General features: G+C 49.3%; 1 protein-coding gene across 2 annotated transcripts; it reads right to left on the bottom strand.

Annotated features, from left to right (window-relative positions):
• Positions 1-881: 881 nt before the first annotated feature.
• Positions 882-16,770, bottom strand: RBM38 (RNA binding motif protein 38). Of its 2 annotated transcripts, XR_006166098.1 has the most exons (5): positions 16,419-16,770; positions 15,664-15,787; positions 14,996-15,050; positions 1,807-2,329; positions 882-1,704 (listed from the first exon to the last, which is right to left on the bottom strand). XR_006166098.1 is itself a non-coding variant. In XM_032982505.2 (4 exons), the coding sequence occupies exons 1-4, from the start codon at positions 16,584-16,586 to the stop codon at positions 2,029-2,031; spliced, it is 648 nt and encodes a 215-aa protein (XP_032838396.2). In that variant the 5' UTR covers positions 16,587-16,770; the 3' UTR covers positions 882-2,028. The 2 variants fall into 2 exon arrangements, 1 of the variants encoding a protein (XP_032838396.2); XM_032982505.2 differs by having other exon boundaries at positions 882-2,329.
• Positions 16,771-17,486: the final 716 nt, after the last annotated feature.

The raw sequence follows: 17,486 nt of genomic DNA, 5'->3' as shown, positions 1-17,486 counted from the left end.
CTGTTTCCATTCATCGAGATGGGCTGTTTACTCTGAGGCCTACCGATGACGTTAGACATGCCCACTGTGTGCCTTTAAGTTTACCAGGGCAGTCGATCAGACACGGTGCTGAACTGCTTCTGCTTTTGTCCCACAGCACCCTCTTCCCCCAGGATGGCTTTAGGCATCATTGCCTCCAACAGCAATGTACGCTGCTGCCAAAGACATGGGGACTTCCTGGCACCAGTTCTGCCGTAACCTTTACAGAGCTAAACCAGATATTTGGCATGATCAAATAGAATGATTTTATTTACTTTCAAGAACTGTTACTTGAAGTTTGTAATTGTCACAAGTTGAAAACCAAATTTCTAAAGCAAGTTGGTTGGGGAAAGCCAAATGAAGCCATCTCAGTAACACAAAGGAGGCTCAGGGGTGTGAGCACCCTGCCAGAGCCTCCCTGCTGCCTGCGGAATCCATTTTGGAAAAAAACCTTATTCTAAGCAAATAACAGAAGGAAAGAGATATCCTGAGGATTCTGGGATGAGATCTGATCTCAGCTGTCCCGGTTTCCCCCAGAGCTGCACCAGGACAGCAGGACCTCACATCCCCTGCTCCGCAGAGGCCGAGCGTGAGCAAGCGCCCGGTGCCGGGCACGAGTGGCTCCAGCACGATGCTCGGGGAGCTCCGAAGCCCCGAGGTGACCCGGGACACACGGAGCGGGTAGCGGTGTGTGGGACACACTGTGAGTGACAGCGGCACCCCTGCAAGGGGGGGCCGGGCCCCGCAGGACACTTGCTCCCAGCGCACCCCCCACGCTCACGGGCGAAGGACAGATCGGGGCAACTTGAAAATACTCCCTCGTGGACTTCAGCCAAGCAAACGTGGCACCATACAGTATCGAATAATTTTAAAAGTTAAAATAGTTTATTGCTGTTCTTTGTAGAAATGCACTTAACTTACATTGTCTGTTCTCTTCCTTTATCTGGCTGTTGGATTATAGGCATAAAAAAGTTACGTTTATCCATTTGTTCAATGACTTAACACCTTTTTTTTCTTTTGCTCCACTCATGATAGTCTCCTAAGATTTGTTGGCCAACAGCCCCAGATCTCTTTTACATAAATACTGTAAATGTCTCCATAGGTTGCAGCATTGTAACAAAAGATCTACCAAAGTAGACAAAATGTTCGGTATTCTTGGTTGTTTTTTTTGCATTTAAAAATATACCTAAATTTGAGATAATCTTAACAGAGTAACAATTACAATAAGAAAATAGTACAGTGCGTTGACTAAAGGAATATTCTGCTCTCCTTCAAGCCAATATTCCCTTTTGCATGTTGAAGTGATTCAGCAATTACTTAAGAACTTTTACCTACATACAATAATTTAGTAAAATGAGAATTAAACAAGGCAGATACTTACTACTATTCTTCTGTCTGCAATTCACAGCTCATGCGAATAAAATCGCAATAAATATTAAAAAATAGTTTTTCTTTTTCTTTTGTTTTTTTCTTTTTTCTGTAAGGCATCTCTGAGTATTACAAAGTTTTTGTACAACCAAAAAATAAGATTGCTTTTTTCCATGTTCTCCAAGTACCTCTGTACCTCAACAGTAAATAAAAGGACTGCAGGTTTGATGAGGAAGGAAGGGCTGACGGGGCAGGGGTGGAAAGAAGACCACGGGTGATGGAAGCAGACCGCGATGTGTGCAGGAATCTGTAGTTTTCCTGTGAAACATTTCAGTCACTTTTAGAACATCTTCAAGACAGTAACTGTCCAGATTGGAGAAAAAAAAAAAAAACAAAAAAAAAAACCAACAAAAAACTTACCAGAAGTCCATTTTCATAAGCACAGTCAGACTGCCAGGGTTTGGGTTCGCCCTTAACACTATAAATAGCTTAGGTATTGATATGCACCTACGTAAAGGGGTTAAAGGGGCAGGGTGATTTTTTTTGTTTTGTGTTATTGTTTTTTTTTTTGTTGTTGTTGTTGCTTTTGTTGTCCCAGCCATCTCCTTCCGTATTAAAAGACTGTCCCGGGTGGCAGGGCCGTTACTGCATGCGGTCGGGCTGCAGCTGCTGGGGCTGGTACTGCACGAAGGCGGTGGCGGGCGCCGCGGGGTTGCTGGCGGTGATGGGAGGCTGGACGGCGCCCGTGTAGCCATATCCCACGAACCCGGCAGCGGGGGAGGCAGCGTAGGGGTACTGGTCATAGGCAGCTGTGGTGTACTGGGAATAGGCTTGGCTGGCGGCGGTGTAGTCAATGTAGGGAGACGTGATGGACTGCACAGGGGTAGGGATCACCACGCTGGGCTGGATGATAGCTTGGGGGTAAACATAGTGAGGCGTGAGTCTGTGGAGGCAAAGGGAGAGAGTGAGCGAGGGGCTGGGCTCCCTCCAGCCTGCACGTCCCCCCCAAATCCATCTGCATCAGCCCCAGAAATGGTGCTGCCCAGCGGTGCTGCCCTCGGGTGAGGGGTGCTGCTCGGGGTGGAGGGAATGAAAAGCAAGCCACTCCTAGACCCCAAGGGTGGAAGTAGTGCAAAATGAAGCATGGACTGCAAGAACGGGCACACACCCTGGTCTCCATGTCTTCAATCTCCCACTATCCAGGCTGCTGGTCCCCAAAATAACCTCCTTGCATGGCCACGACACAGCCCCTGCCTGACTGGCTCGCCCCATCTCCCTGGCCACAACATGCCCTGCCTGTCCCTGCCAGCCTTGTCGCCTCCAGTATCCTCCAGGTCCATGCTCCACCCCACCACCCAAACCCTGGTGAAGGCTCCTGAGGACCCACAGCACCGGGGACACCAGGTCACTCCTCTGCTTGTCCCACCAGGGATGACCACTGTACCCACGCACGGCCGCGGGCCTCCCAGCTTGCCAGCTGTTATCAGTCACTACACATTTAAGCCTATGTTTCCATAACACTGGATGTTTAGGGCAATGCTACAGGGTGTTTGTTGCAAAACTCAAGATATTAATTCTGTTGCTTTGCTATTTTTTTTTTTTTTTTTTTTTTCAGTAACACTCCTCAGTAGTGACCGTGCCAGCAGCCCCCGGCCTGGCAGTGATATCTGTGTGCCCGTGAGCTTTTACATCCAGTCTCTGTGGCCAGCCAACCCCCGGCATTTCCTCTGCCCTTTCTATACAGGTCCTAAAGCGTTGCTTTTCACCAGCTGGTTTGTCCCTGCCCTGCGGTAGCCGTGCTGCTGAGAGGAATTTAACAACGCCACAGTCAATTAAAGTCCATAGACTGAAAGATCCTAGAGATGATTAATGCAGGATTGCCCACCAATTTGCTAGAAACTTCTAATCAGGTGGAATGAAAAAAAAAAAAAACCCAACAAAAAAAAACAGCAAAATGAAAGGGTTATATTTTCCAAAGGACCTACAAGAAGTCAGGACTCAGATGAGCAAAAACTGTGCAAACCTGAAGGTTTAGGTCCATCCACACAAACTGCCATTGGCCAAACAAAAATGGGCAATTGCACATCAACTGCAGAGTGCAAACAGTATCTGCCTGCACAGCCCCCAGCAGCAGAGCACTCCACTGTGCACTGTCTTGACAGGTTTGGGGCTTGTTTAAGAAATAGGGGGGTGCAGACTGTCACCAACAAACAGCATGTGACCACTGAAAGATCAAAGCCACATGCACCAAAAATTGCATGTGGTGGCAAAGGTTCCTCTGGCCGGCTGCTTGATGAATCACATAAGGCAACAGCATGAACCAAAAGCCATCCTCTGCAGAGCTCATTCCACCCTGCCCCCAAACCCAACTCGTTTTGGCAAACAAAAAAAAAAAAAAAAAAAAAAAAACAAGGTAAAACTCTGAAGAGAGCTTATGCAGATTCAAATATTTTGAGGATTTTTGTGTGGATGTGTGTGACAGCACATTTTCAAACAGGACCACTTTTAAAAGCCTCCCACAGGCTTTTCACAAGACACAGGCCTGTACGTGCCTAAACTGCTCTTCAAAGTTGAGCTCAGCTGCTCAGGGAGAGGATATCTTGCCCACTCGTCCACTTGATCTCGGGTTGGCTCCAGCAGATTCACCATGCTGCCCAGCAGCGGGACCTGGTGCTCTGGTGCTTCACAGGGATGCGCAGTCAGGGACTGGACATTTCTGATGGATGGGTCACTGACCACCCTCATTCCACCCAGGTGTCCATCCTAGGTCTCTGCCCCCACCTACAATGTACTGGGGTTCACCTGGGGCTGGTCCCTCCCATCCAGCAGTTATGGGGCTGTTTCCATTTGCTTTACAATCAGCACTGGATGGTTTAACCTGCTCTTCAGGCAGGAGAAAGCTTTCTCACAAACAAGTGCCCATCTGAACCGAGTTTTCTCTCATTTTCCCACTCAAATACGCACTTTGTTTTTTCTTGAGGCAATCTGCATGATGTGAGAATGATTGTTCTGCTCCCCCCACACAGCAACACTGCCTCCAAAATCAGGGTCCTTAGATATAATGAGGCCACCCCCAGAGGAGCAGCACCAGGGAGGATGGATGGTGGAGAGCAGCACCTCAACCTGTGGCTGATTAAGTGCAAGCCTGTCTCCCCAGGCCAGAGCCATCCCCGGTGTAGAGCAGAGAGGGACCGCACAGCCCTCCAGTCCATAAATGAATGCACCATACCCAATATCACCCTGGGACAAACAAGAATGAGATGAGGCAGCAGAAATTCACTGAATCACTTTTGGTTTAGCTTTCACCTAAACTGAGGCCAGCACAGCTGAATCGGAGCTAGAGCTTATGCACCATTTCAGACCAAGGGCACTTAATGTCACACACTCGCATCAGGCAGCAGCCGCCTCTTCCAAGGAGATGGGTCTAGTCCCAGCCCAGGGGTTCCTCGTGCTTGGTCACTGGGGGTTTGTTTCGTTTTGTTTTAAATAATGCAGAGGTGCAACACTGCAATCTCTTCCTGCCAGGGTCTGGGGAAAGGCTCCCCAGAGGGACCCCATGGCACTGGCCCATGCAACCATTGGGAGCGAGACAAGCAGGCCCCCCCACACGCCTCCTGCTCTACGCCCCCGTAAATCAGCAGCTCAGACAACAGCCTGCATCCCAGATTGGTGATGGATACTTGGGCTGCCTGTCACTTCTCCCTACATGTGGTGTCCCACTACCTGGCTTCCTGCTGCTCCAGGTCTTGATGTTAAAACCACTCCACAAATGCAACAAAAAGCAAATGCACAACCCTCACACCCAGGATTCACTAAAAAACACCCACCAGAAGGAACAGAGGAGGGGCCTGCACTTTTCCTGCTCACAGGCACTCAGCCTGCACCTGCAAAATGACCAGGAGGATGATCCAAGCGCCTCCCAGCAATCCACTCTGAGCATCAGCCTGTTTAAGCAGCTCTGCAGGTCACCCCCCCCCACGTCCCTCACTGCCACCCAACTGCTCTTTGGAGCTGGCACACCCCACACAAAGGACGAGGACACGGCCACGTGCGGGGCCGTCGAGGCGAGCACACACTCCCAACTCGTTCCTGGGAAACTCCGCATGTTGGTTTTGCTTTCATGTACTTCTCCATCGCAGCTCCCATGGTGTGCTCCAGAGAGACAGCAAATCCACAACATCCTGCATTACTTTTTTTTTTTTCCTCAGCAAGGAAAAATTCCAGCTCTTCAATGCTACTTTGAATAAAAAGCACCATTAGCTAGGAAGACAATAAGTACTCCTGTAACTCTGTTTCCAGAAATACATCCCAGCCCAATGCATACACAAGCACACATCACACACCATAGCTTACTGCACTAGAAAAATCACACTCAGCAACTCCAGAATCTGCTTCTATGTAAAAGGGAAGGTTCTTTTGGTCTGTGGGGTTTTAATAATTTAGCTAGAATTTTCAATCAAGATATTATGCAGTTTGGACTTCTGAATTAGGTGGACAGATGGCAACTCATCGATCAAAACAAAACACACAACCAAAGGTAAGGTCACTTTGATAACTTGCAGCTACAAACAAAACAGAACAGTGCAGTACAATGAAGTTCTCTGCTGGCTACATTTAGCATCCACAGAAAGTCTTAAAATATTTTCCCCCTTCCATTATTTCTGAAGAAGATCTTTCAAGGAAAAAAAAAAGAAGCTCTTTTGGAGTTCTTTTTCTAGAAATCAGCAAACTCTAATCTGAGTATCTACAGAATGAGTCACATCTGTGTTTTAAGATTCCTTTCCCTTCCTCCCTCCCTGCAGTTTTCCTCCATCCCCCACGATAGGCCCTGCCAGCCAAAAGAGAACTTCATCTAGAATACACTCAATGTGATTATAAAACATCAACCAAGTGATCAGCCATTGCCACCACACATCAGAGTCATCCCGTGAACAGCAGATGCACGAGATGCTTGTGGTGTTACAGTTAATTGCCGGCAAAGGCCACAAAACGCAACGAGCACAGTCAAATCCAAGTCTAGAGCCAGCAGTGGCCGCAGGAGGGACTCGGGAGGCCGTCGGGGCCACCACGCTAGCCCACGTTCCTAACTACGTGGCACGACGCCACGCTGCCCCGGCAGCCAAAATGGAAAGACACAGAACAAAAGACGTGGTTACAGAGCCATTGGCAGAGGAGACGCGGGCTCGGCTTCTGCTTTTGCTGTGCAAAATGCGAAGGACAGACCAAAAGCAGCCTGGTTTTGGTGCAGTCCTGGGTGGAGATGTTCAAATGCATCAGGTGAAGCTTGTGGCTGCCAGCGCCCTTGGCTCCCAGGAGGTGCTGCCTGCTGAAAGAACGGACTTTTTAAAACCTGCCATCACCTCGTTCCCTCCACCGCAACCGCAGGGCTGCCGGGGGCGAGCTGCAGGGCAGGGGTGGCTGGCGGGCAGCTGCAGCGCAAGGGCAGCCAGGAAGAAGGGACAAGTCAGATGGCCATGAGTCCCACACCTCTTCCCAAACAGGGAAGAAGAGGAATGAGCTAATGAAGCCCTCTCCCTTGTCAGCAGCCCTATCTGGCAGCTCATCTGGGAGGCACTTTATATATTTGATTATTTTACATCAGATTTACACCTAAAATGTGTTTTAGCTGCACCTTCTCAGCTCTCTCCCATCCTGCAGGACTTCCTACACGAGCCATGAGCAGCTCCTGCAAACTGCACAGGTCTGGGAGAGCAGTGAGCAGTCCCTGACCCTCCTGATCTCTGCCAGCCACGCTGGGAGTTGGTTTTGCTGTCTCTGGAGAGGTGGGAGACAACTGCAACCCTCTGTCAGGAGGGACACAGCATCACACAACCACTTGGGCAACAAGGAGGGGCACAGGGCTCTTGGCAGCCTCATAGAGATCAGCACACAAATGCCACCATCACGACCAGCCTTTTATTCCTTGAAGAATAAAAGAAACAGAGCCCTTTGTGTCTGGCAGTGAAGGCACAAATTCTGGCATTTGACCCCAGGAATTTGGCCTCCATTTCCACTAGAGTTGACCCATTAGATGCTACAGGGACACCCACACTACCACGACACGTGATGGCAGGCGGTGCCGAGCTTCAGTTGGTAGGTGGTACTGCAGAACAAGCTGAGCACAGCCACAGCTGTCCACGACAGCAACGTGAAAGCTACCTCTGGTGAAGTAACACCTCCAACCGCAGCCTGGATGACAGATCTGAAGCTGTATTTTGAAGTGGGTTTATGAGCTTAAGAGCAGCAGATGGAAGCTGCCCTGGGAAGCACACCCCAGCAGCACAGCGGAGTGCCGCAGCAGTCCAGGAGCTCTGCACTGGCACTAGCAGTGCCGCAACACCACCTCGGAGTCGGTGATGCACAGACACATCCTGATGTCAGTCGTGCCCCAAGAACATCACTCCTGAAGGACACTCCCAAGAAAGCAAGCACCCACCTCGCGGAGCCACTTTAAGTAAACCTGTGTGGAGTGGTGGCAGGCTTGGCAATACCTACCATATGGGCCCCAGCCACACTGACAGGCAGTAGAGACATGACAAACTCAGGACCTGTTTGCAAATCCAGACATGATGAGGAGGGGCTACAGGCTGGAGCATGGCCAGGGCAGTCCCTGCCTGCCAACAAGGACCCTTGCTCCGGGAGGAGGTTGCAGAAGAGTTTATCCACCAACACCCTGGCGCAGATCAGAACATTCACCATGCCCTGACCACTCCACCATCCATCACCAGTCACTGGCATGGGCACTTCAACCACTGACGTGACAAACCTCCGAATCCTGAAATGTCCCTAACTAAAGCAAATTTAAACATGCATTGAAATGTCAATAGCTTCTGCCTCATGAGCCAGCTCAAAGCAAGACAAGGATGAACTCTGCAGCTCCATGCTACAGTATTTATCCTCACCTACCACAGTATGACACAAACACAAAATAGCAAACCAACCAACACAATTTCTGCTCATCTTGTAACTAATTGGCCAGTCTGTCTTCTACTCATCCTCCTCTGGCCCTGTGAGATTTACACAGCAGCCTGTGGTACACAACTGGGTTTCCTGCTTCCCTGTCAGGACCATACATCACCACAGAACAACCTGCCACAACAGACTGTCCCACGCTGGAATCAGTACAAGAGAAAAAAGTGAGTATATTGCAGGATTCAGTGATAAACTCTGCTGGTTGCTGAGCCTACCAAAACCATTGCTCGAGAAATACAAATGTCAACTTAAGGGTACAAGAGCAATTTATGATTTCAATTTATTTTAAATTTGGTAGGAGAGGGAAAGCTTAAGGAGCAGGAGGCACTGCAGTAGCTGAGAACCTATCATAGCCCAGCAATGTCCTCATTTTAGAGTGTAAGCACATCTTGACTTCACGATGCAACAAACCAATGGCCCGCAGCAGAAGGTGGTGGATTACACAAAAACAAGTAAAAAGAAATGCTATCTACACCTTCCCCCCATGGCTGGTGCAGAGGTGTAAGGAAAAAAACAGAAGAAATAAAAAAGGAAAAAAAAAGGGGGGTTTCAGACCACAGATGAGAGTACATCTTCTCATAAAGATCTAATCCTTTTTCTCAGCTTAACCAACAGCCCGAGACCAACATGCTGAGCTCCAGCAAGAGTTAGCCAGGATCAACAATTTACAGCTTTATCCTCTGCATCTTGCTTCCCCCACACCCAAAGGAAAAAGGAAAAAAAAAAAAAATAATCCCAAACAAAGGCATGTTAGGCCAGACCAAAAATAGTTTTGGAGAAGCAGACTGAAAAACACTCAGGTAGCAGAAGATAACATCTGCCTGAAACAAGAGCCATCTGGCACCAAGGAAAAAGCCACATGGAAGTTTATCCGCAACTAGTCAGCTATCCAGAGAAGGAAAAACCCCTCCCCTTTCAAGTTATCAGCACAGCCAAACCAGAAATGAACTAACAGAAGAAACAGAAAATGCTTCAAACCAGTGCACTACAGGGGCCCAAGTACTTCAGCATCGATGTGAGAAACCCAGGAGGATGCTAGTCATCCCATCCACAGAGGAGGAAAACCAGAGGCTCTGACAGATTAACCCAGGAAGTCCCGGGAATTCTGCCTTTAACTAAACTTTCCAATTTTCTTTTGCAATCTGGAGAAAACCAAAGGCTGCAGAAACATTCCTAAAGTCTTCTCAAGTACCTGACAGGTTTTGGCACAATATATATTAAACTGACTATTTTCAGCTTGTTCCATTTTTTGACAGACTTACTTTCTTTACACATGATCCCTTCCACTGACTTTTAATTAAAACCATCCACATATTTGATTTATCAAAAACTTTCTTGGATAGATTAAGTATTTTGAAGTAGAATGCTTTAGCTTTGGAAGAAGCAATGAAATATCTATTTTTCATAAAAGAAAGCCTACACTGATAAAACAAGTAATTTCTCAGGCAAGAAAGAAACTCCATTTTAAGAGTTTCTGTGATCTCTTCTGCCAGTGGTGCCTTTGTTGTTCTGAGGTATCTCTCTCCACACCTTCCTGCAAGCTGGAATCACGGGGGGAGGCTGCGAGCCTGCCCCCAGCATGGCTTCCCCCCTCTGCTTTGGCCCGAGCAGAGCCAGCAGCACCTCAGCTGGGACACACGAGAGCTGAAACACTCAAAGCTGGCGACAGGGAAATTGCAGGGGACAACACGATCCTGTTTACAGGATTCGGAGACCAATAAATAGGAGAGTCAGTTTTAACTCTGAGGTCCACAACTTTTCATCTTTTGTGATCATAGAGTATATTTAGCTCTGGTATGTAGCTTGCTCCCATCTGCGCGGAACAAGTTCTTCATATAAGTCATATTTAGAAGTGACCCGGTGTCCTTGCTACCAAATTATCAGCACAACAACTGTCTCGTTCCCCCGCTGGTATCCTCAGCTCAGAGGCAGGACAGCCAGAGCTGCATTTATCATTTGGATTACTGGGCATGTGTTTAATACTACAGTTAGGGACCAGTGTGCCAACAGCTGTGCAAGGGAAAGATGAGATCAAGTACAAGCTGGACTGCTCTGAAAATTCAGACACGTGCATGAATCTGCCACATTGGGACTAGGCGGCACCAGCCAGATCAGAATTGGAGAATTTTGCGTCTGCCACTCCCCAGGCTCTTACAACATGGGGAAAGGACTTAGGGCTCTGTTGCTAAGGTGGCTGCTCTCATGCTCATGAGGATAAAGAGCAAATCCACCAAAGGCAACGGACGCACGCAGAGAAGACGGCACAACTCAAGTCATACGCTGTAAAGCCAAAGCTAGGGCCAGCTCAGCCCGGCTCTCCATCACACACAGGCCTGCGCCTGGACTGCACTGGGATGGCGCACAGCTCCCTCCACCCCGAGCCTGTCCCCTCCAAAAGGTCCACTACTGCCTTGAGTCTGGCACACCATTTATGTAGCCACGTGTAAGGTCAGTATATCAGACCAGGCTCTCTTTTTGTATTGTTCTATGGGCCTATACTAGATGCAGGGAATGAGCAAATTGTGCCCAAAACCAAAATGAATTCTATACCAAGCCCTTGGGTCTGAAACCAGAGTTTGCCACCTTGAAGCGGATGTTCAAGAAAATTCACAAAGCCATCTGATCTGCTTATAAATACATATTTACTCAAAATAAAAAAAATAAATAAATAAAAAGAGCTCTTTGACTGGCAAGCATTTTGTCTGAATAGCAGTAACCATGCCCAAGAACTAGCAGCTGAAGCCATTTGGAAAATGGATTTGAATGTTTTTTAGGAAATCCCCCCCCTCAAAGCTTTCATGGTTTTGGCACATGATTAACAACAGGTGCCGGGTGTGCCATCCCACGGGAGCTCTTGTGACCGGCAGAGCGGGCCAGGGTCCCGCAGCCGGCCAGCTTTTTGGTTAGTGGTGTGATAGGAAGTCGAAGCCGGGGGGATGCCAGCTGACAGAGGCTGAGCAGAGCAAGGCCAGCGTGTGCTGTTTTATAAGCGTAACCACAGAAAAGATGAAAGTTTGTTTCCTTTTTATTTTTAACCCAATAGAGAAGTTTTAAGGATAAACAGCTGCAAGGGAGGGTGGGCTGACACAAAGAGGGACTTTCTTCACTTCCTAACTGCAGCAGCATCACTGCACAAAATTTCAAAGATATTTAACTCTTTCTGATGCTGCCTGAGACCAAATGTGGGCCAGAGTCAGAGGGCCACCAAAATAAGAAACTGCACAGGGATGGGCAGGGCTGCCTCTGGAGCAATGACATCCAGTGTGCACATATGGCAAGAGCTAGATCCTGCTACAACAGACAGCTATATGTTTCCAAGAGCTCAGTCACTTACTCAGTCACTGGTAGATCTCCCACACAGATAGCTCCTCCGCTGAGGCACAGCCGCAGGAATGCATCCGCCATACGCTGTTTGCATCCACAGCAGCAAGCACGGCTGCAAAGACGAGAACCAGGGAATCCCCGTTCCCCACACAGGCTTAAGCCTGTCCCAAGCACTGGGAGTCACAGAGGAGAGGACCAAGAGACAGGCACCAAGCAGCTCTGCCACGTCACCACGTACTACTCCTGGTCAAACAGTCTACACGGTTGCTCCACGCAGCTTCCAAGAAGTTTCACGTATTTCTCAAAATTTCTTAAAAGGGACACTGCTGCAGAAAGAGACAGCTCCATTTGGAGGGAGCGGGTCTCTCCCTTCTCTGATGGCATAAGCGCAGCTCTGTGCTGGCCGGCAGCTGCAGGGACACGCTGGGGCATTGCCGGCTGCTCCCAGCAAAGCTCAGTCTAAGCTCCAGGCTAAGCCCCCAGGCCTAGTGCTCCTTCCCTAAACTCAGAAGCCAGATCTCCGAGTTACCCTGACACGGACACATCCTTTGCCATGTGTTACTGTTAAGATCTCCAGTTATGACAATCTAGAGACGACTTTTCAGAACAGGATTTACTACCGACTCCGTGTTGTCTGCTGTGCGAGTGCCTCCCCTGCCAGGACAGCAGGAGGAAGGGGAGAGACTCTTCATGGTTTCTCTTTCTGTTCCGCATACCCCAGGCAATATTTACAGCTGCGTCTGGGTGCCTGAGGCTGGGGGGGTGGGGTGGGGAAGCCTTCAGTTTATAAATAATCCTCACTGATGTTTGGGTAATTTTCATAGTTTCCATTCATTTCAGGTTTCACCAAAACCTGCATTTTGTGGCTCGATAGCTGGAACACAACTGGCTGGCTTTCTCTTTATTTAACTGCTTAGCTGTTAATGGGTTGTTCATTCCTTCCTCACCAAGTCCAGCTTGCACACCTAGTACCGTGTCCCACAAGAACTGTCTTTTGGAAATCACATGCCAGCCCCTGGGCAGAAACACACTGCAGAGACTGGAGCTGCAGGGGGGAGAACCAGGCAACGTCTTACACCATGGGCAAAGCAGACAAGCCACTGAGCTTCATTTGGGGAAGGTCAGGATCCACTCCACCATGCAGAGCAAATGGACAACAGCAATTCAATGAAGCCTCCAAAGACAGACAGATCCTGATAAATTCATCCATCCTCAAATCCCACAGAGGGCCAAGGAAATTGTAGGTTCAAAAGAATGCAGGAGTTGAGCCTGGAAGGCTCCTAATTTTGTTGGTCTACTGATGAGACAGGGAACCGACAGCCAAGCTCTGTTGCTTGACTGAGCACCTGATGCTTTGCTCAGAAACTACAGAGCAGCCCCAGTCGTGGTGCTCAGGTAAAGGGCTCCACATTTTGCCAAACCCACATTTTCAGTGATTCTGCTCCAGCAATGCCTGAACACAACAAAATTCTTGTTTACTGATGTTTGCAAATAATGATATATAATCCCCTTTCTCCAACCCTCCAGTCTCCTGGTTCCTGTCTCTTGGCAACTGATAAATAATTTATAGTGCTCTCTGCTGTATGTGCTAACTGCAGCTCTGCTGGTTTAATGATGAAACCAATGCCTAAGAACTGGAACAGTAACTGTCTAGATCACAAGGAACACACAGACAGTTGATCCCACACTCCTCTGTACGTGAAACTAAAAGCAAAGTGTTCAGAACAAAAAGCTGTGTTTTCTAGAGCTGCAGGGCTGTGGCTGGCTGCTGGGTAGAAACGGCACCCACAGGAACAGCAGATTATCTGCAAGAGGAACAGGCGTGCGCCAGCACTCCTGCCAATATGAGGAGTTTAACGCGGTTCACCATTTTGCTCTTTTCTGTTAGCATGCGTGGAAAAACTCACAACAGGCTGGTTTTATCATCAACTTCTCTTGTGCATGCTTGTGCAATTTGGAAAGCCTCTGAGGTTCACATCTTGAAGGTACTGCTGCTGCCTGCTTTGGGGGGTACAAAAGCTGTTGTGGCTCCCATGCACGGAGAGCTATTAAAAAGCAGCATCTTGGCTGTGTAGACTACTGTGACTCTTGTACCAAAAAAATAAAGACTCTTCATTTCATGACAGATGTTCTTTGAGTCTTTCCAACAGATCCATAACCACTTATGAACACTGGCATGTTTGAACCGTACACAGCACACGTACACTGGGTGTGCACTATTGTGGCAACACAGTCTCTTACATCCATAAACTCATTGGAATGAGATTACCCAGGCGGTTGGCAACTGCAGCCATAAGGGCAGAGGAGTGAAAGTTTCTGTTTTGTTGTTAGCAGATTTTTTTCTTTACCAAAAAAAAAGAAAACACACCAAAAAAAAATACAACACACCCCAAGAAAACACAAGCAGAGAGCAGGAAAGGGATAAAGTATTTCTGTTGACAAAGGCCAAAATCCCATCTATTTATATTAGAGTCACACAAAAACCACAACAGAGCAGTGCTCAAAAGCTTTAAAAAATGCACCTACTTTCTAATGCTCTTAGAAAACAATAATAAAAAACCCCTATCAATATTCACTTTCTGAAATGGTGTAAAAAAAGAACTGCATCAATCATTAAACAGTTAAATGAAGGCAGTATGACAGTCACTATTGTTCTCATGAAGCACACTTGTCTTTTGCCGAGCAGCTGCCAGATCCTATTAGATGTATAAAAAGAGGACTTTTCTAGCCGAGTAGGGATGGTATAAGCTATTGAAAACAGCAGACAAAAGCCCACTTTTGCAGACTATTCAAGCCTTGTATAACATCTGTCCAAAATCAATTTTTGACCTAATGTTACTTTCATTAAGTAACAGACTTTGTTTCCAATGCAATTTGTTTTCTAGAATAAAACTGTATCCTGAGCATTATTACGTGGGAAACGGCACAGAGGAAGCAGAAGATCTTATTTGAGAAACATGAGAACAGAATTTGCTTAATTGTTTTGACACCTTAAGTACTATAATAGAGAAACTATTTTCCATTTATTTGAATTCTTGTGAATTCTTGAAGTTGGCAAAGCGGCAAGCAATGCATTGGGTTTATTATGACTAAGATTTACTGAGGATAAAGGAGGATCTTTGGGAATTACATTAAAGCTGACAAATGCACAAAACTTCTGAAATCTTCACCAGAAATAAAGTACTCCAAACATTAACAACAGCTGTTGAGACTGTCCGCTCCTGATGGCTAAGGCTATTTTCACGCATCTTAAATAATGAGGAAGTTGATTCATGAATTTGATTTCAGACTGTTAAGAAACATTTCCACTTACCCAAAGGGCCTCTGAATGAAGGCTGGATGTAGCTGCTGCACACCTATGGTAAAACCTAAAAAAAAAGTTCAGGAAAAAAACCAAATATTAATGAATGGCATCCATTGTACCACTGAACTTGTAATATACATCCATAATTACACCTCAGACCACAAGTACTATGTGCATTTTATCTGCTATGCATGTGAGCAAATTCAGAGTCCCGTTTAGAAGCAAGTTAATTTTAATATGCGTATGTGATATACACGAGGGCCAGATGGGAATTCACATTAAAGAACAGTGTGAAAGTGCTGTTATTGAACAGACAATGGGGTGTAACGCCTTATTTTACACACTGGGTACTGTGGTCATTAAACCAAAAGGCAGAATGATGAAACAGATCTTACTGCTAATACCAACGTAACAACGAGGATAACAGGAAAATAGATTAGCCATGGAAAAAAACTGCTTTAACTCAGTTATATGAACTTAAGTGCACAACACTACTGTAACAGGAACGAGTAAGAAGAGATGGAAGAGAGGTAACTGGACTACACAGCGTCCTCAGTCAACAATCAGAACTATGAGGGGTAAGCACACATCATCAGATGAATCCAGCCTGAGGAACTAGTTTCCTCGTCTTACAAGTTATTCTAATAGAGAGAGACGGGATCTCCTGGATGCCTCACCAGTTTGAATACTCCTTGGTTTTGCTCCCAAATATGCCAGGTTCACATTTGCTTTCCTGCCATCAATGATGGGGTTCGGGTCTTTGCATGCTCTTTCAGCTGCAGCTCTGTCTGCCATGGTCACCTGCAATTAAGCACAGCCTTGTTTGTAGCAACAGCGCTTTGTAAACTCTCCGGCAACAGGCACTAAGCGGAGTTTATTTATTGGTCTATTTTGAACCAGGAGCTAAACGCCGGTTCACGCGGTCCCGCACGGCAAGATGCGAGGGGCTCCCGGGCTCCCCCCTCGCCGAGTCACTCCAAAGTTGGGCTTTCGCCGGTTGTTCTTCCCGTGCCTTTCCACCTCCTCCCCCGTGCTTTTTTAAGAAGTCGGCGGAGCCAGCCCCCCCCGACCTGGCCGGGGCTGAGGCGGTTGGGGGGGGGGGTGCTGGCAGGCGCGTACCCGCGCCCCCGAACACGCGCGACGCGGAGGCCGTGGGCAGCACGGCGCGCGCCGCCGCAGCCCGCGAAGGAACGAGGCGGCGGGACCGGGGTGTTGGAACGAACGGCCCGACCGGGGCTTTCCTCCCGGGGCTCCCCCAGCACAGCCTTTGTCCTGGCCGGGCCACCCTGCTCCCGCCCGCACCGGGGGCAGCCCTCCTTCCCCGGGGCGATAGCGGGGGGGGGGGGGGGGGGGGGAGCAACCCCGGCGCCCGTCACCGCGGCGCCCGTCCCGTCCCGCAGCGGGGGACACAGGCGCACGGAGCGGCACTTACAAAGCCATATCCCCGGGATTTGCCGGTCTGCCGGTCGGTGATCACCACCGCCTCCTCGATGTCCCCGAAGACCTCGAAGTACTTCCTGAGGGAGGAGTCGGTGGTGTGGTAGGGCAGACCCCCGACGAAGATCTTGGTGAAGGTGGTGTCCTTCTGCACGGTGTGCATGGTGCCGGGCGCGGCCGGCCCCAGCCGGCATCCACCCCGCGCCGCCGGCGACAAGAAACACCTCCCCTTCACCACCCCCACCGTCCCCCCCGAGCCCCCCGCGGCGGCCGAAGGGAGCGGAGCGGCGGCCCTACAGCCGGCTCATGGCCGCGCTTTGTCCCGGGAGCGCGGGCGGCCCCGCGCCCTCCCGCCGGTGCCGGTGAGTAGCGGCCGCCCGCCGCCGCCGCCGCCTTTGTAGGGCAGCGCCCGGCCCGCCCCGCCCCGCCCCGCCGCCGCGCAGGGGAGCTCGGGGCGCGTAGTCCGGCACCGCGCCCGCCCGGAGGAGGAAGAGGAGGAGGAGGAGGAGGGGGTCGGTCCCCGTTGCAGCCCCTGGTCTAGCACCGCAGCTGCCCCCCTCCCCCACCCGCTTTGCCCCACGGGGCTCCTGCCCTGCAGGCAGAGAACCCCCGCGGGCATCGGGGACCCCCCGCTGACACCCCGCTACCCCCCCGCCAGCAGACGGGGTGCTCCGCGGCCGGCCCCTCAGTCTGAGCCTGGCCCAGACTACAAGTCCCGGCGGCTCCCGGGGTGCAGCTACACCACAGCCCACACCCCACACCCCGCCCCGGGGCGTGGGGGTAGGTGAGGGGACTGCCACTGCAGGAGCCCGCCAAAGAAAACCGCTTCGAAAGAGAAATGGGTTGGGTTGGTTTTGTTGTGTTGGTTTTGGTTGTTTGGTTTTTGGGTTGTGTTTTTTTCTTTTTTCTTTTTTCTTTTTTTTTTTTTTTTTTTTTCACCCCTCCTTCCCTCTTTTCAATTGCACAATAATCTCCACTGCAAGTGTTTAATCCCTGGCAGGTTCAGACACCGGGACAAAGCCGTCAGGCAGTTTGCCAGCCTTTGGGGCATGCCGAGTGGCAA

Source organism: Tyto alba, unplaced genomic scaffold (assembly GCF_018691265.1).
Source record: "Tyto alba isolate M040663 unplaced genomic scaffold, T.alba_DEE_v4.0 Super-Scaffold_33, whole genome shotgun sequence".
In the NCBI taxonomy this organism is placed as follows: Eukaryota; Metazoa; Chordata; class Aves; order Strigiformes; family Tytonidae; genus Tyto; species Tyto alba.
The sequence above is the reverse complement of the archived record's forward strand: the minus strand, read 5'-3'. Positions and strand labels throughout refer to the sequence as shown.

Bases quoted from the DNA above. Each gene is read 5' to 3' on its own strand.
- RBM38 (XM_032982505.2), bottom strand. From the start codon at position 16,586: ATGCACACCGTGCAGAAGGACACCACCTTCACCAAGATCTTCGTCGGG. The intron at 15,051-15,663 runs GTGAGGCATCCA...CTTTTTTTTTAG, and splicing joins ACCAAGGAGTATTCAAACTG to GTTTTACCATAGGTGTGCAG. The intron at 2,330-14,995 runs GTAAGTGGAAAT...TTGCCTCCACAG, and splicing joins TTCATTCAGAGGCCCTTTGG to ACTCACGCCTCACTATGTTT.